Here is a 19923-nt window from a genome sequence, read left to right as displayed (position 1 = left end):
GGGACTTTGTCTCCATGAGGACTGTGCTGTGATCAGTCCTATCAATAATGTCACAGGCAGATGCCTGTCAGTGACAAGTAGATTGGTGAGGACAAGGTCAAATAAATTTTTTCCCTCCTGTTGGGTCTCTCACTTTCTTCTACAAGTGAAATCTGGCAGCGATGGCCTTCAGGATTTGGCCAGCTTGGTCAATAGTGATGCCACCGAGCTACTCTTGATGACGCACATTGAAGCTCCTTGCCCAGAGCACCGTGCTCAGCGCTTTTTCCAAGTGGCTTTCGACATGGAGGGGTACTGACTCATTAGCTGAGGGCGAGTGGTAGATGGTAATCAGGAAATTACCTTGCCCATGCTTGACCTGATGTTGAGGCTTCATGGAGCTTGGAATCAATGTTGAGGACCCCCAGTCACTTCCTCCTGACTGTATACCACTGAGGGTCTGCTGACGGGACAGCAAACACCCAGGAATGGTGATAGGTGAGTCTGGAAACGTGGATGCAAGGTATGAATGAATCTGAGAGTATGACTATGTCAGACTGTTGCTTGAATCGTCTGTGGGACATCTCTCCCAATTTTGACAGGAGTCCCCACATTAGTAATGAGGACTTTGCAGGGCTGACAGGGCAGGGTGTACCTCTGTTGTGTCTGGTGCCTAGCCCAAGGTCAGGTGATCTGTCTATTTTCTGATTCTAGTAGATAAAAAAATACATGAAAATATATTTATTTTATCTTTAAATAATTAGTGTCCATTCTTAACCTTGCCTAAAATACCTCTGTTTATCCCATTTATGGGCCACTTGAACTGAGAGATGATGTGGCCAACTGCTCTGTGAACCTTAGCACAGGGATAACTTTTGAGAAACACTGTGCGTTTTAAGCGGAAGGCAGAGTTGCAGTGCCCCCTGTCTACCTGAATGCAGAAGTAGCTATTTTGAATTGCTCAGGTGCAAGCAAGACAAAATGTGTCAGAACTCTTAAAACGAGAAGGATTCTTGTTCTCAAATTTTCTGACAGAAAAGAAAATGTGTCAACTACAAGGTGCAGTTTGTGTATAAGTATTGTACAGTTGCAAGATATAACTTACTCAACAATAGGAATTCAATGATTCTGAAATATTATTTCCATAAAATTTGTGTTCAAACAAAAGTAATGGTGTTTAACAGCTTCAGCAACTACTCTACAATCAGAGTGAAGTAAAATTGTTCATATGTCAATACCTACTGGAAATCGTATTGCAGGAATATCATATTTACAAAAAATGTTCTAACCGATTTTAAAAGCAATTTAAACATTTTAAATAACCATTTATAGCGAGGCCCTGTCTAATTTCTAAAAGATCCAATGGTACTATCTTGAAGAAGAGCAGAGGAGCTATCTCATGTCCTGACCAATATTTATCTGTCAATCAACATCACAAAGAAAGAATTATTTGGTTATCACATTGTTGCTTGTGGAAGTTTGCTATGCACAATCTAGCTGCTGTATTTCCTCCAACAGTGATTACTGTTAACATTATGAGGTTTGGTACTGTGGCTTTAAATTTAGAGTAAATGAAGGGGGTCATGTGACCTGCTATAACGTCTGCTTGACAATAAGCTTGGGTGATTTGATTGTTAAAGATCAAAGGAAGGCTTAGATGGTTTTACTGAGAAGAAGGTGCAAGGTATTTATGTTTGGAGGTAAAGTATTTACATTTGGAGAAAATGGCAGTTTCTCCGAGTTTGCAATGAGTAGACTCTGAGTCTCCCAAAGTCCCAGAAGGGTGCAGTTGGCATTGGGTTGTAAACAGTTCAGATAAAAAGGAGTTGGGCAAAGATAGCTAATTAGCATTTTCACCTGGATGCAAGGTTAACGTATTTCAAGTTCCCATGGGGAAGAGGGAGAGGAAACCATTTTCAAAATCAGGTTGCAGGCTTCCCTGCAAATCAATGAATATCAATCAGATAAGCAGGGGTTTTATGTGGTCAGCAGAGAGAAAAAAGGGAGACAGTTTACTTTAAATTAATACTGTATAAGCTTAAATGTTTCCAGAAAATGCAGAGTTAGCAGAAACTGTTGGGACAAAGGAATCTTTCTAACTTTTGATAAGCTACAAGGCATCATAGTCTGTTAAGGTCTGGCTCAAGAATAAGGCTCATTGTTCACCACCATCACCATCCCTGGGCCGGTCCTGTCCCACTGGCAGGACAGATCTCCCCGAGATGGCAGCACAGTGGTACAGAATCCTCAACATTGATTCCACACCCATCAAGTCAAAGACGGGCAAGGAAATATCCTACTGATTACCACCAACTGTTCCTCCCCGTTCAGCTGGTATATCAGTGCTCCTCAATGTTGAACACCACTTGGAGGAAGAACTGAGGGTGGCAAGGGCACAGAATGTACTCTGGGTAGGGGGCTTCAATGTCCATTATCAAGACTAGATCAGTAGCATCACTACTGATCAGGGCGGTCAAGTTGTAAAGGGCACAGCTGCCAGACTGAGTCTGTAGCACATGGTGAGGGAACGAACAAGAAGGAAAAATCAACTTTATCTTGTCCTCACCAATCTACCCATTGCAGGTGCACCTGTCTATATCCTCCATTGTCGTGTATTGTACTACCACCATGCTAAATGGAATAGATTTTGAACAGATCTAGCAACGCAAAACTGGGCATCCATGAAGCGTTGTGGGCCATCATCAGCAGCAGAGTTGTATTCAACCACAATCTGTAACTTTAAGGCCCAGCATATCACTCACTCTACCATTACCATCAAGCCAAGGGATCAATCCTGTTCCAATGAAGAGTGCAGGGGGGCATGCCAGGAGCAGCACCAGGCACACGTGAAAATGAGGCACCAATCATGTTATAACACAGGACTGTTTGCATGCCAAACAGAGGAAGAAGCATGTGATAGATAGAGCTAAAAGATCCCACAACCAACGGATCAGATATAAGCTCTGCAGTCCTGCCACATCTAGCGTGAATGGTGGCAGACAATTAAACAGCTAACAGGAGGATGAAGATCCACAAATATCCCCATCCTCAACAATGGGGAAGCCCAGCACATCAGTGTGAAAGAGGAGGCTGAAGTATATGCAACCATCTTCAACCAGAAGTGCAGAGTGGATGATCCATCTCAGCCTCCTTCTGAGGTCCCCAGCATCACAGATATCAGTCTTCAGCTAATTCAATTCACTCCATATGATATCAAGAAAGAACGCAAGGCACTGGATACTGCAAAGGCTATGAGCCCTGACAACATTCCAGCAGTATTACTCGAGGCTTGCACTCCAGAACGAGCCACGCCCTTAGCCAAGCTGTTCCAGTACATTTACAAACTGCCATCTCCCGGCAATGCGGAAAATTGCCCATCTATGTCCTGTGCACAAAAGCAGGACAAATCCAACCCGGCCAAATTACCACCCCCAATCAGTGAACACTCTATCATCGAAAAGTGATGGAAGGGGTTGTCGACAGTGCTATCAAGTAGCACTTACTCAGAAATGTCCCAGTCATTAATGCTCAGTTTGGGTTCCACCAGTGCCACTCAGCTCCTGACTTCATTGTATCCTTGGTGTAAATATGGACAAAAGAGCTGAACTCAAGAGGTGAAGTGAGAGTGACTGCCCTTGACATCAAGGCAGCTTTTGACAGAGTATGGCATCAGGAGCCCTAGCAAAATTGCAGTCAATGGGAATCAAGGGAAAAATTGAATTGGGGAGCCAGGTTCACTTCGTTGATAATAGCCAGTTGAATTTTTATGACAATCCAGCAGCCAGCAAACAAGTTACCAGTTTTCTCAGGGACTGACCTCTGGACTTTTGGGTTACTTGTCACAATTGTAACTACCAGGTAGACATGCGCTTTTAGAATATGTTCAAACCACTTATCCACACCACATAACATTTATTTTAATCACAGAACCATATATAAATATTTTTGGGAGTTTTAAATACTTTGGATTTGAATCATCTGCTCAGGGAATAATCCACCTGTTGAAAATTGTCATCAAATAAAAAAGACAAAATAAAAAGTTATGCGTCTGTTATTCTGTTTGCTTAGCTGATTTGCCTGGCTGATTGCATAAAGTTTGCAAACCCTACTGCTGCCCAATTTAAAATAGATTTGAATCAGCCATTACTGTGCAACCATCAACTTTACTGAAAGAATGGGTCTCAGAAACCAAGCACGTAAGATTACAATATTTGAGGATTCAACATACACTTTTGCAGTAGTTACCACTCCTCAGTGTCTCCACTTTTGACAAGATGCATATTTAACCTTTTCAGTGAATATAAAGATCTTTCCACATTTGCTTTAAGATCTGCATATACATTGTGGATATTATTACAAATGTGCATTCAATTCTAGTTCTTCTAGAAAATAGCTATGACCATCACATCTACAAGCAATACCAGATAATATCCTTTTACAGTATTTACACAAAATGAAAATCTAAACAGATTGTTAAACTTTAAGTCTTGCTTTATAGCTTGAACAGTAGGATGTTCTAAAATGAGTCCAAATTCAATCTCAGTGATGGAGTCTCATGATTACAAGCCTGTTTTGTTAAGTACCCAGTAGCAATGTAACTGCAAACCGTTTTGTTTCCTGGATGATGCATCTTGGAATACATCTGACGATGATATGTTGTCATGGATACACATATGATACATTCTACTGCAAACCATACATGTTTTATTTATTTATTTTATCCACTGCTCAAGTAGACTAGCCCAAAATTGAAGTTCCAAACTCAACTCGGTTAGATGGTGCCATAATAATAATAAACCTCAAAATTATTATCTTTTAATCAGCTTCCATATGGTATACGTAGAAACAACTGCCATTCTGATGATGTGCCTAAAGTGTTACAAATGCATTCAACTCCTGGATGTCCTTGTGGCATTTGAAAACATTTGAATTATACTTACCCAGTGCTGGATATCCCAAATAGAATCTGTCTGCTCCTAGCCATCCAAGGAACAAGGAAAGGGCCACCGCCACTTTATAAGAGTAACCAGTTCTTTAACAAGAGAAAAAAAATGTTAAAATTAAAATTTTATGCAGCAACCACAGATTAAGTGGAATATACTGAGACTTAGAAACATTTTGCTGTGTTTAGCAAGTTTACCTAAGGGAATCTACTAGTTAAAAGGAAATATCAATCTGGCACAATTGCACAGCATTGGAGATTGTTAGTATGCAATACTTGGGATTGGTTGCAAATAGTGTCCCACTTTACTGAATTACTAATCTCAGCTCTACTATTGTCACAGCTAGTCATGAACACCAAGCATGCGTTAAAAGAATTTCATTGTAGCTGAAAAATAAAATCTGCCTTTTCATTTTCAGTGAATTATCAGAATTTTTAAACCTCAGGTCATGGCTTAACACTAGCCAAAATGTTGGGGAAAAAACCCTCCCTTCTCTGTGCTAGCTGTAGAGCTATAAAATGAAATGAGTTCAGTCAATCTTAATCCACCTCCTAATGAGTTATGGCACTACAACATAAAAAGGCTCCACACAATGTTGCAATATTAATCAGAGAGGACACAAAGTGGGATGAATGGAAAATATTAATAAACTACCCACCTTTCAAGGCAGGGCTTTAAACACACACCTGAATCAGGGGGTATGCTGTTCAAAACCACAAGATACTTATGGATGAAGAAAGTATTTTTCATTTCAATTTATTCATTCATGGGATGTGGGAGTCACTGGCCAGGCCAACATTTACTGCCCATCACTAATTGTCTTTGAGAAGGTGGTGGTGAGCTGCCTACTTGACTGCTTCAGTCCATGTGGTGTAGGTACACCCACAGTGCTGTTAGGAAGAGAGTTCCAGGACTTTGACCCAGCAACAGTGAAGGAACAGAGAATAGTGAAGATGTATTGCCAAATTAGGATGATGCGTGGCTTGGAGGGGAAGTTGCAGGTGGTGGCATTCCCCTAAATGTCATGGGTTTGGAAGGTGCTGTCAAGGAGCCTTGGTGAATTGCTGCAGTAAACACTGTACACACTGCCGCCATTGTGAGTCGGTGGTGAAGTGAATGTTTAAGGTGGTGGATGGGGTGCCAAACAAGCGGGCTGCTTTGTCTTGGATAGTGTTGAGCTTCTTGAGTGTTTTTGGGGCTGCCCTCATCCAGACAAGTTGACAGTATTCCATCACACTACTGGCTTGTGCCTTGTAGATGGTGGACAGGCTTTGGGAAGTCAGAAGGTGAATTACTCGCTGCAGAAGTTCCAGCCTCTGAGTTGCTCTTGTAGCCACAGCACTTACATGGCTAAAAGCAAAAAACTGCAGATGCTGGAAATCTAAAGCAAAAACAGAAAATGCTGGAAAAACTCAGCAGGCCTAACAACATCTGTGGAGAGGAAAAACGCAGGGTTAACGTTTCGAGTCCGCATGGCTCTTCTTCAGAGCTAAAGAGAAGTAAAGATGTGATGAAATTTATACTGTTTAAGGGCGGTGGAACAGGTGAAACTGGATATAAGGCCAGTGATAGGTGGAGGCAAAGGAGAGATTGTCAGAGATCTCATGGACAAAAGGGTGTTAGTGATAGTGGTATTGGCTAAAGGAAGTGCTGATGGTGGCATTAAGGTCAGAAAGCAGAATGTGATAATAGCAGGACAAGGGTAAGCACTCTGGAAAGAACAACATGAACAAGTGACAGATGGCCCATGCGGCAGGGAGGGAAGGTGGTGGGAAAAAGATTGAAAATAGGATAAAAAGGTGGGGGTAAAACAATGAATAAAAATGAAAGTATATAAAAAATAAAAATAAGTGGATAAAAAATAAAAATGAAAATCAATATTGAAAAAAGGGGATAAAAAAGGGGGTGAGGATGGAGGAGAGAGTTCATGGTCTGAAGTTGTTGAACTCAATGTTAAGTCTGGAAGGCTGCAAAATGCCTAATCCGAAGATGAAGTGCTGTTCTTCTGGTTTGCGTTGGGCTTGACTGGAACATTGCAGGAGACCAAGGATGGACATGTGGGCATGATAGCAGGATGGGGTGTTGAAATGGCAAGCGACAGGAAGGTCTAGGTCGTGCTTGCGGACATGGTCCATCTCTGACACTTCCCTTCCCTTCTTTGACCTCTCTGTCTCAATTTCTGGTGATAGACTGTCCACCAATATTCACTACAAGCCCACCGACTCCCACAGCTACCTCGACTATGGCTCCTCACACCCCGCTTCCTGTAAGGACTCCATCCCATTCTCTCAGTTCCTTCACCTCCATCACATCTGGTCCGATGATGCCACTTTCCAAAACAGTGCTTCTGACATGTCTTCCTTCTTCCTTAACTGAGGTTTCCCACCCACGGTGGTTGACAGGGCCCTCAACCGTGTCCAATCTGTCTCCTGCGCCTCTGCCCTCACACCTTCTTCTCCCTCCCAGAACCATGATAGGGTCCCCCTTGTCCTCATTTTTCACCCCACCAGCCTCCACATTCAAAGGATCATCCTCCGCCATTTCTGCCAACTCCAGCATGATGCCACCACCAAACAAATTTTCCCTTCACCCCACCACCCCCCCCAAACCGGCATTCCGTATGGACCGTTCCCTCCGAGACGCCCTGGTCCACTCCTCCATCACTCCCAACACCTCATCCCTCTCTACAGCACCTTCCCAGGCAATCGCAGAAGGTGCAACACCTGCCCCTTTACCTCCTCCCTCCTCACTGTTCAAGGGCCCAAACACTCCTTTCAAGTGAAGCAGCACTTCGCGTACACCTCCTTCTATTTGGTCTACTGCATTCGCTGCTCCCAATGCGGTCTCCTCTACATTGGAGAGACCAAACACAAACTGGATGACCACTTTGCAGAACACCTTCGGCCTGTCCACAAGCATGACCCAGACCTTCCTGTCACTTGCCATTTCAACACACTCATGCCCACATGTCCATCCTTGGCCTGCTGCAATGTTCCAGTGAAGCTCAATGCAAACTGGAGGAACAGCACCTCAACTTCCAACTAGGTACTTTACAGCCTTCCGGACTTAACATTGAGTTCAACAACTTCAGACCATGAACTCTCTCCTCCATCCTCATCCCCTTTTTTTATCCCCTTTATTCTAATATTCATTTTCCTTTTTATTTTTTATCCACTTATTTTTATTTATTTTCATTTTTATTCATTGTTTTATCCTCACCTTTTATCCTATTTTCAATTCTTTTTCCCACCACTGTCCCCTCCCCCCACAAGGGACATCTGTCACTTGTTCATGTTGTTCTTTCCAGAGTGCTTACCCTTGTCCTGCTATTATCACATTCTGCTTTCGGATCTTAATGCCACCATCAGCACCTCCTTTAGCCAGTAGCACTATCATTAACACCCCTTTGTCCTTTTTTCCATGACATCTCTGGCAATCTCTCCTTTGCCTCCACCTATCACTGGCCTTCTATCCAGCTTCACCTGCTCCACCCCCCATCAATCTTTACTTCTCTTTAGCTCTGAAGAAGAGTCATACGGACTCAAAATGTTAACATTGTTTTTTCTCTCCACAGATGCTATTAGACCTGCTGAGTTTTTCCAGCATTTTCTGTTTTTGTTTCAGACTTACATGGCTGGTCCAGTTCAGCTTCTGATCAATGTGGATGGATGTTGATGTTAACTCATCTTATTTCATCCATTCAGAACAACCCTATACCATCCCCTGCAACCCTTCATCCACCCAATATCACAAGTAGCTGTTTCTTAGATTTTCAACTTCAACCGCTCTGGCTAGGAGTTCATTCAAAGTACTGATCATTGCCTGAAAGGATGAACCACCTTCTGACACCACCGTAAATTTGACTTTTACCAGTTTAAACTCATATTCTCCATCTTACTCTCAGTTTAAAGTAACATTCTGGATTAACCTTTTCCATTTCAATTCCCAGACACCACCAACACCATCCCTGGGTATGTCCTGTCCCACTGGCAGGAATGACCCAGTAGAGGTTGTGGCATGGTGGTATACAGTCGAGAGGGAGTTGCCTTGGGAGTCCTCAACATTCACTCCAGACCCCATGAAGTCTCATGGCATCAGGTCAAACATGAGCAAGGAAACCTTCTATTGATTACCATGTACCGCCCTCCCACAGCTGATGCATCAGTGCTCCTCCATGTTGAAAACCACTTGGAGGAAGCACTGAGGGTGGCAAGGGCACAGACTGTACTCTGGGTGGGGGACTTCAATGTCCATCACAAAGAGTGGCTCAGTTGCAGCACTACTGACAAAGCTGGCCGAGTCCTAAAGGACGTAGCTGCTAGACTGGGTCTGCAGGGAACCAACAAGAGGGAAAAGCGTACTTGACCTCATCTTCACCAACCTGCCTGCCGCAGATGCATCTATCCATGACAGCATTGTAGGAGTGACCACTGCACAGTCATTGTGGAGACAAACTGCTGCCTTCACATTGAGGATACCCTCCATCATGTTGTGTGGCACTACCACCATGTTAAATGGGATAGATTTCGAACAGATCTAGCAACTCGAGACTGGGCAGTCATGAGGTACTGTGGGCCATCAGCAACAGCAGAATTGTAGTCAAACACAATATGTAATCTCATGGCCTGGCATATCCCCAACTCTGCCATTAACATCAAGCCAGCAGATCAACCCTGGTTCAATGAAGAGTGCAGGAGGGCATGCCAGGAGCAGAACCAGGCATAACTAAAAATGAGGTGTCAGCCTGGTGAAGCTATAACACAGGACTACTTGCATGCCGTACAGCATAAGCAGCAAGTTATAGATAGAGCTAAGCCACCCCATCACCAAAGGGCTAGATCTAAGCTCTTCAGGCCTGCCACAACAAGTTGTGAATGCTGGTGGACAATTAAACAACTCACTGCCGGAGGGGGCTCCAAAAGTATCCCCATCCTCAATGATGGAGGAGCCCAGCACATCAGTGCAAAAGATAAGGCTGAAGCATTTGCTACAATCTTCAGCCAGAAGTGCCGAATGGATGATCCATCTCAGCCTCCTCTGGAGGTCCCCAGCATCACAGATGCCACTCCATCAAACAAACAGCTGAAGGCACTGAATAGTGCAAAGGTTATGGGTCCTGACAATATTCCGGCAATAGTACTGAAGACTTGTGCTACAGAACTCGTTGCGTACCTAGCCAAGCTGTTCCAGTACAACACTGGCATATACTCGGCTATGTGGAAAATTGCCCAGGTATGTCCTGTACACAGAAAACAGGAACAAATCCAACCCGACCAATTACCACCCCATTAGTCTACTCTCGATCATCAGCAAGGGGTCACCAACAGTGCTATCAAGCAGCATTTGCTTAGAAATAATCTGATCACTGAAGCCCAGTTTGGGTTCCACCAGGGCCACTCAGCTCCTGACCTCATTACAACCTTGGTTCAAACATAGACAAAAGAGCTGAACTCCCAAGGTGAGGTGAGAGTGACTGCCCTTGACATCAAGGCACTATTTGACCGAGTGTGGCATCAAGGAGCCCTAGCAAAATTGGAGCCAATGGGAATCAAAGGGAAAACTGTCCGCTTGTTGGAGTCATACCTAGCACAAAGGAAGATGGTTGTGGTTGTTGGAGGTCAGTCACCTCAGTTCCAGGGCATCACAGCCAGAGTTCCTCAGGGTAGTGTCCTCGGCCCAACCATCTTCAGCTGCTTCGTCAATGACCTTCCTTCCATCATAAGGTCAGAAGTGGAGATGTTTGCTGATGATTGCACAATGTTCAGCACCATTCGCGATTCCTCAGATACTGAAACCGTCCATGCCAAATACAGCAAGACCTGGACAATATCCAGGCTTGGGCTGACATTGGCAAATAGCATTTGCGTCACACAAGTTTCAGGCAATGACCCTCTCCAACAAGAGAGAATCTAACCATCGTCCCTTGATGTTCAATGGCATTTCCATCACTGAATCCCCCACTATCAACATCCTGGGGGTTACCACTGACCAAAAACTGAACTGGACTACAATATAAATACTGTGGCTACAAGAGCAGCTCAGGCTAGGAATCGCATGACGAGTAACTCATCTCCTGACTTCCTAAAGCCTGTCCACCATCTACAAGGCACAAGTCAGGAGTGTGATGGAATACTCCCCTCTTTCCTGGACGAGTGTAGTGCCTACAACACTCAAGGACCTTGACACTGTCCAGGACAAAGCCCGCTTGATTGGCACCACATCCACAAACATTCACCCCATCCACCACTGACGCAGTAGCAGCAGTGTGTGCCATCTACAAGATACCGCAGGGGTCAGTGTTGGGACCATAACTTTTCACTTTGTACATTAATGATCTAGATGAAGGAACTGAGGGCATCCTGGCTAAGTTTGTAGATGATGCAAAGATAGGTGGAGGGACAGGTAGTATTGAGGAGGCGGGGAGGCTGCAGAAGGATTTGGACAGGTTGGGAGAATGGGCAAAGAAGTGGCAGATGCAATACAACGTGGGGAAGTGTGAGGTCATGCACTTTGGTAGAAAGAATAGAGGCAGAAACTATTTTCTAAATGGGGAGAGAATTCAGAAATCTGGAGTGCAAAGGGACTTGGGAGTCCTAGTCCAGGATTCTCTTAAGGTTAACTTGCAGGTTGAGTCGGTAGTTAGGAAGGCAAATGCAATGTTGGCATTTATTTCGAGAGGACTAGAATATAAAAGCAGGGATGTGCTGCTGAGGCTTTATAAGGCTTTGGTCAGACCACATTTAGAATATTGTGAGCAATTTTGGGCGCCGTATCTCAGGAAGGATGTGCTGTCGCTGGAGAGGGTCCAGAGGAGGTTCACGAGAACGATCCCAGGAATGAAAGGCTTAACATGAGGAACATTTGAAGACTCTGGGTCTATACTCGATAGAGTTTAGAAGGATGAGGGGGGATCTGATTGAAACTTACAAAATACTGAAAGGCCTGGATAGAGTGGACGTGGGGAAGATGTTTCCATTAGTAGGAGAGACTAGGACCCGAGGGCACGGCCTCAGAGTAAAGGGAAGACCTTTTAGAACAGAGATGAGGAGAAACTTCTTTAGCCAGAGAGTGGTGAATCTATGGAATTCATTGCCACAGAAGGCTGTGGAGGCCAGGTCGTTAAGTGTATTTAAGACCGAGATAGATAGGTTCTTGATTGGTAAGGGGATCGAAGGTTACGGGGAGAAGGCGGGAGAATGGGGTTGAGAAACTTATCAGCCATGATTGAATGGCGGAGCAGACGCGATGGGCCGAATGGCCTAATTTCTGCTCCTTTGTCTTATGGTCTTATACACTGCAGGAATTCATCAAGGCTCCTTAGCCAGCACCGTCCAGACACATGACCACTACCATCAAGAAGGACAAGGGCAGCAGATGGAGGGGAGCACCACCACCTGGAAGTTCCCCTCAAAGTCAGTCACCATCCTGACTTGGAAATATATCACTGTTCCTTCACTATCGCTGGGTCAAAATCCTGGAACTGCCTTCCTAACAGCACTGTTAGGAAGGTGGTGGTGAGCTGCCTTCTTGAACCACACCACATGGACTGCAGTGGTTCAAGAAGGCAGCTCACCACCACCTTCTCAAGGGCAATTAGGGATAGACAATAAATGCTGGCCCAGGCAGCGAAGCTCACATCCCATGAATGAATGAAAATGAAATGACCATATTTCACATCTCTATCACCTCTCACATTGAGATACAATTGATCAATTGCTTGAATTATCTAGATTAGGAAGGTTCGAGGCACATTCGTAAGTAAATTAAGGTCAGAACTGGGTTAGATGTTGGGGGTCTGGAACTCACTGCCTGCAAGGTTTGAAGAGGCAGAAACTCTCACAGCATTAAAAAAAACACTTAAATATGCACTTGAAGTGCTGTAACCAACAGAGCCATGGAGCATCAATTGGAAGGTGGGGTTGGACTGGAAAGCAGCTTATTGGCCAGCCAGACAGGACAAGGCCTGTGGCTTCCTTCTGTGCTCCAAGTCTTTCTGTTTCTAATTGGCTTGGGTTTTTGTTTTCTTCTGTTTGTCATAGGATATTACATAGCTTCCAGGTAGGGTGGGGAATATATGTAATGTGATACACAAGCTATTGCAGCTGCTTTGAATTGACTAAAAAGACTTGTAGATCTCTTACTGTGTTATTTTTGCACATTCGCACATCTCCTTTAGAGGCTGATATGCCCAGGTCTCACCAGTTTTCCCTCTACTCACAACTGTGACACCAACCTCAACATTCTTCTCCATACTATTCTTGGTATTTGAACGTCTCCCTTATTTCTTGGTGACCAAACTTAAAGTAGTCAAGGTGTAGTCTGCAATTATTTTGACTATGTAGTCCGACATGGACTTTACTGTATCTGACCTTGGCAGACTTAACATAAACAATAGGTAACAAAATGAATGGTTTATCATTCCCAAATAATGACAATTTTCTATGAGCTGAAGTTATTATCCGTGTTGGAATATCTTTAAAATGAAGATTTTGTAAGTTGGGACATCTTTCACATGAATAAAACATATTTGGATTATATTTCGTTTACTATGCAAATACTGAATTAAAAAGGCAACTCTTGCCTCCATTTATAATGTGCAATATTGAGTTGTTTTCATCCTCATCGCTTGGTCATGGACTGTGAGCCATGTATCATTGCGTTGTAGAGCTGCTTTATAATATTTTAATGAACAGTAGAATCAATAGCACAGGAATAATCTTCTATGAATATTACACAGAATATTAGATAAACCAATGATTTTATTGGTTGTATATTTTGAATTATCTTCATGCAATTTCAATACTGATTCAAAACATTTTGCATATTTTACCCAGGAATAATGTTGCAAGCCTTATAAATCAATATATTGCTTTTAAGGACAGTATTTACAGAACTGCATTTCAATTTGAAATGTAAAATTGGATTGTAAATCATCTCGAACATGTTTATAAAGTATCATGTTAACCAGCTCTGTAGTCAATTAGAACATCCGAACAAAACAATTTTTCTTTCTCCATAACTCATTTTCCAGGGATGGCAGATTGAAATTTCAATGCACTGTGTCATGGATTGTTTGCACATGGGACTGTGTTCCATGTCCTCCACAGTGAGTTCCAGATCCTGACATAACGAGAAGGTGCTAAGCAAAGGCTAAGCGCTTCTGTACACTAAGGTAAAGAAAATTCAGAAGGTCAGTCACCCCAGGTCATAGACATGCATCTTCTGCAATCCAACCACTGTGCTCTGGGAACAAACTTCTACTCCCTCCTTTTGGCTGTGGAAGGTATGTGCAGCAGAGACTTAAACAGAGCAGCTAATATAAATCAGTTAGAAATATAAATCATTCTTTAGAAAAAGTTTGTTAGAACAAATGAACATTTCTGAAGAGGGTATAAAATTGTCTGACAGTTTTAAGAATATGAATGTTGACATAAAAACTTATGACTTATAATGGTTTCTAAAATTATCTTTTTTTAACAATAGACAATTCTGAGGTAATTTTAGTCTCATTGGTGAGGAAATTTTAGTCTCATTTGTGAGGAAATGTACATGACTAATGAGACTTAAGTAGTCATTTTTCCTTGCAGGAAAATGGCAGTCCAGAGTCACAATCTTCATTTGCAACATTTTAAAAATCTTCAGACTTGTCTCCTGAGTTCACTACACCCGGGTTTCCCATCATGAAGCATCCAAAGTGCTGATATCTCAAGTTGACATCAAACAGCTCATAGGTTGGTTTTGTTTATGAATATAAAACTTCCCTGGTGCAGTTTTGTTTCTAAAATTGAAAAGCCTGGAAGGCAGCAGAAAAATCAAGAAAAAAATAATAATTTTGCTTCTGTGGATTAAACTCGCAAAGTTCCAAACTTGATTTTGCTACAACACTGCAGCACCAAACACCATTAGATAATTTATGGATAAACTATTTAAATCAAGTCCTCCTTTATCATTGTAAAAGAGCTAAGTATAGGAATATAAGAAATGCAATGACTGTAGCATTTTCATATATTTCTACATTTTTATTGCTAACTTATGTCAGCTCTCCATGAAACACGAGATGGAAAGCTTGCAACGTTTTCAGTTTCATGCTTTTTCTGAATCTAGATAATATGAGAAATGAAGCAGTCATTAGGATTTTATTTTTCTAATATATAACTCAGTGTGGCAAACAGATTCAACTACGCAACCGGGGAAAGAAATGTCAATGGCTATTTTTTATTCGTTCATGGGATGTAAGCATCACTGGAAAGGCAAGCATTTGTTGCCAACCCTAATTTCCCTTGAGAAGGTTGTGTTAAGCCACCTTCTTGAACAACTGCAGCCCATGTGGTGTAGGTACACTCACAGCGGAATGGTGTTCCAGAATTTTGACCCAGAGACTGTGAAGGAACAGCCTATAGCTTCAAATCAGGATGGTGTGTGACTTAGAGGTGAACTTGCAGATTATGGTAGTCCCATGCATCTGCTGCCCTTATTCTTCCAGATGATAGAGATCAAGGGTTTGAAAAATGCTGTGGTGAATTGCTGCAATGCACCTTATTGATGGAACTGTGTACCAGTGATGGAGGGAGTGGATGTTTAAGGTAGTGCATGGGTACCAATGGTACAGAGTTCACACAGTGTTGGGCCGCACTCATCCAGGCAAGTGAAGATTCTTACATCACACTCTTAACTTGTGCCTTGTAGATGATGGACAGACTCTGGAGCATCAGGGGATGAGTTACTTGCTACAGAATTCCCAGCCTTGGACCTGCTCTTGTAGCCACAGTCACAGTATTGATATAGCTGGACCAGTTCAGTTTCTGATCAATAGTAATCTTTAGGATATTGAATGTGGGGAATTCAGTAATGGTGATAAATGTCAAAGGGAGATGGTTAGATCCTTTCTGGCTGGAGATGGCCACTACCCAGCACTTGTGTGGCTGGGTCTCTTGCCTCTTTAAAAAAGGCAGCTGATGGGTGACCTAATAGAAGTATTTAAAATTATAAAAGCTTTTGATAGAGTTGTTACAGGGAGAACTTTTCCTTTTAGGGGGAACAGCACAACTTGTAGCCATCAATATAAGGCAGTCACCAAGAAATCAAGCGAGAATTCAGGAGATTTGTCTTTTTTAAAAATTCATTCATGGGATTGGGCTTCGCTGGCTAGGCCAGCATTTATTGCCCACACCTAGTTGCCCTTGAGAAGGTGGTAGTGAGCTGCCTTCTTGAACCGCTACAGTCCAATTGATGTAGGTACACCCAAAATGCTGTTAGGAAGGGAGCTCCAAGATTTTGCCCCAGCGACAGTGAAGGAACAGCGATATATTTCCAAGTCAAGATGGTGAGTGACTTGAAAGGAACTTCCAGGCGGTGATGTTCCCATCTAATTGCTGCCCTTGTCCTTCCAGACGGTAGTGTTCGTGGGTTTGGAAGGTGCTGTTGAAGGGGCCTTGGTGAATTCCTGCAGTGCATCTTGTAGATGGTACACATGTCTGCTACTGTGCGTTGATGGTGGAGGGGGTGAATGTTTGTGGATGTGGTGCCAATCAGTGGGCTTTGTCCTGGACAGTATCAAGCTTCTTGAATGTTGTGGGCACTACACTCATCCAGGCAAGTGGGGAGTATTCCATCACACTCCTGACTTGTGCCTTGTAGATGGTGGACAGGCTTTGGGGAGTCAGGAGATGAGTTACTCGTCATGCGATTCCTAGCCTCTGACCTGCTCTTGTAGTCACAGTATTTATATGACTAGTCCAGTTCAGTTTCTGGTCAATGGTAACCCCCAGGATGTTGATCGTAGGGGATTCAATGATGGTAATGCCACTGAACATAAGGGGCGGTGATCTTTTGGATTCTCTCTTATTGAAGATGGTCATGGCCTGGCACTTGTGTGGCACGAATGTTACTTGCCACTTGTCCACCCAAGTCTGGACATTGTCCAGGTCTTGCTGCATTTGGACATGGATTGCTTCAGTATCTGAGGAGTCGCGAATGGTGCTGAACATGGTGCCATCATCAGTGAACAGCCCCACTTCTGACCTTATGATAGAAGGAAGGTCATTGATGAAGCAGCTGAAGATGGTTGGGCCGAGGACACTACCCTGAGGAACTCCTGCCATGATGTCCTAGAGCTGAGATGGCTGTCCTCCAACAACCACAACCATCTTCCTTTGTGCTAGGAATAACTACAACAAGCGTGAGTTTTCTCCGATTCCCATTGACTCCAGTTTTGCTAGGGCACACTCGGTCGAAGGCAGTCACTCTCACCTCACCTCGAGAGTTTAACTCTTTGATCCATGTCTGAACCAAGGTTGTAATGAGGTCAGGAGCTGAGTGGCCCTGGCGGAACCCAAACTGGGTGTCAGTGAACAGGTTATTGCTAAGCAAGTGCCACTTGATAGCACTGTTGAAGACCCCTTCCATGACTTTACTAATGGTTGAGAGAAGACTGATGGGGCAGTAATTGGCTGGGTTGGATTTGTCCTGCTTTTTGTGTACAGGACACACCTGGGCAATTTTCCACATAGCTGGGTATATGCCAGTGTTGTAGCTGTACTGGAACAGCTTGGCTAGGGACACAGCAAGTTCTGGAACACAAGTTTTCAGTATTATTGCCGGAATATTGGCAGGGCCCATAGCCTTTGCAGTATCTAGTCCCTTCAGCTGTTTTTTGATTTCACATGGAGTGAATCGAAATGGCTGAAGACTGGAATCTGTGATACTGGGGACCTCTGGAGGTGGCCAAGATGGATCAACCATTCAGCACTTCTGGCTGAAGTTTGTTGTGAATGCTGCAGCCTTATCTTTTGTACTAATGTGCTGGGCTCCTCCATCATTGAGGATGGGGTTATTTGTGGAGTCTCCTCCTCCAGTGAGTTGTCTAATTGTCCACCACCATTCACAACTGGATGTGGCAGGACTGCAGGGCTTAGGTCTGACTTGTTGGTTGTGGGATTGCTTAGCTCTGTCTATCATTTGCTGCTTATGCTTTTTGGCACGCAAGTAGTCCTGTGTTATAGCTTCACCAGGTTGACATCTCATTTTTAGGTATGCCTGGTGCTGCTCCTGGCATGCCCCTTGCGCTCTTCATTGAACCAGGGTTGATCCGCTGGCTTGATGGTAAGGGTAGAGTTGGGGATAATCTGGGCCATGAGGTTACAGGTTGTGTTTGAGTACAATTCTGCTGCTGCTGATGCTCACAGTGCCTCATGGATGCCCAGTCTTCAGTTGCTAGATCTGTTTGAAATCTATCCCATTCAGCACAGTGGTAGTGCCACACAACACGATGGAGGGTATCCTCAATGTGAAGACGGGACTTTGTCTCCATAACAACTGTGCGGTGGTCACTCCTACCAATACTGTAATGGACAGATGCATCTGCGGCAAGCAGGTTGGTGAGGATTAGGTCAAGTATGTTTTTCCCTTTTGTTGGTTCCCTCAGCGCCTGCTGCAGACCCAGTCTAGCAGCTATGTCATTTAGGACTTGGCCAGCTCGGTCAGTAGTGGTGCTACCGAACCACTCTTGGTGATGGACATTGAAGTCCCCCACCCAGAGTACATTCCGCACCCTTGCCATCCTCATTGCTTCCTCTAAATGGTGTTCAACATGGAGGAGCTGAGGGAGGGTGGTACCTGGTAATCAGCAGGTATCTTTGCCCATGTTTGGCCTGATGCCATGAAACTTCATGGGGTCTGGTGTCGATGTCGAGGACTCCCAGGGCAAAAGAGTTACCCAAAGAGTGTTGAGAATGTAGAGCTTGCTACCTTAGGGAGTAGTTGAGGCGAAGAGTATAGATGCATTTAAGGGGCAGCAGACAAGCATATGAGGGAGAAGGTGATAGAGGGTTATGATGACAGATTTAGATGAGTATATTTGGGATGAGACTCAAGTGGAGCAGAAACACTGGCATGGACTGGTTGACTGATGGCCTGTTTCAGTGCTGTATATCCTATGTAACCCCATATATGCTATTGTTCCCAGCTCACAGGCATGCACTTCCTGAATGCTAATGATAAAGTAGCATTGTCAGAGGCCAGGAAACATATCTCTGTCCACCTTTTAGTTCTGGAAGATGTGTGGAACAGAAAAACAAGCAGGTCAATTCAGGAAACATTTTGGGAGTATTTATCAACCTGGCAGCAGCAGCGGTGGTAGACGTGGATGAAGACTGAGCGTAGGGAGCGTAGTGGAGGGGACAGCAACATCAGTAAAACTACTATAGTGATCTCACAACCAAGGAAGGAGCAGATTGATAAGTAGTTAGTAAATGTTTCTAATTAATAGGTCAGAAAGGAAAAGTGAAGTAGAGCACCTCAGCCCTATGGATTGCACATTCTGTTCCATGTGGGAAATCGTGGATGCTTTGTGATCTAGACAACCACACAACCAGGAAGTGGTGCCAGTTGGAACTGCTCAAACTCCCGGTATTGAATGGAATCACTGCAGTGCATTCATGAGGTTGGGAGCTTCATGGATGGCAGGTTTCTAGATGTAGTCACTCACAGCTTAAGGTGCAGGCAGAGATGGAATGGGTGACTGCCAGATAGTTAAGGGAAACCAGGCAGGTAGTCCAAGAGTCCTTGGGGTCCATCTTGCTCGCGAACTGGTATTCAATTCTGAAAACTGGTGAGCGTGATGGCTCCTCTGGGCATTGCAGGCACAGCCAAGCCATGGCACCATGAGAATGGAAGAGCAAGAGTGATAGGGGATTCAACAGTGAGAGAAAAAGACAGGTGCTTCTGTGGTAGCACATGACTCCAGGATGCTATGTTGCCTCTCTGGAACCAGGGGCTTAGGATGTCGCTGAGCGGCTACAGGACTTTCTGAGGGGGTAGGGGGAACTAGAGGGAACAGAGATTGTGGTCCATATTGGCATGAATGACTTAGGCAGAAAGGGATGAGGTCCTGTAGGCAGAGTTTAGGAAGCTAGGAGAGAGATTGAAAAGCAGGATCTTAAAGATAGGAACCTCCAAATTACTCCCAGTGCCATGTGCTAGTGAATACAGAAATAGGGAGATA

At 43.9% G+C, this 19923-nt stretch overlaps 1 protein-coding gene across 1 annotated transcript in view; it reads right to left on the bottom strand.

The window, feature by feature from the left end:
• The window catches only part of tm2d1 (TM2 domain containing 1), a 123109-nt gene that overhangs the window by 68469 nt on the left and 34717 nt on the right, over positions 1 to 19923 (bottom strand). Inside the window, exon 4 of the mRNA XM_078561176.1 lies at positions 4920 to 5011. Coding sequence (XP_078417302.1) covers positions 4920 to 5011 — 92 coding nt within the window. The remainder of the gene's footprint in view (positions 1 to 4919; positions 5012 to 19923) is intronic.

The sequence above is a fragment of the Cetorhinus maximus genome, chromosome 17 (assembly GCF_964194155.1).
Source record: "Cetorhinus maximus chromosome 17, sCetMax3.hap1.1, whole genome shotgun sequence".
In the NCBI taxonomy this organism is placed as follows: Eukaryota; Metazoa; Chordata; class Chondrichthyes; order Lamniformes; family Cetorhinidae; genus Cetorhinus; species Cetorhinus maximus.
This window is presented reverse-complemented; position numbering and strand designations above follow the sequence as displayed.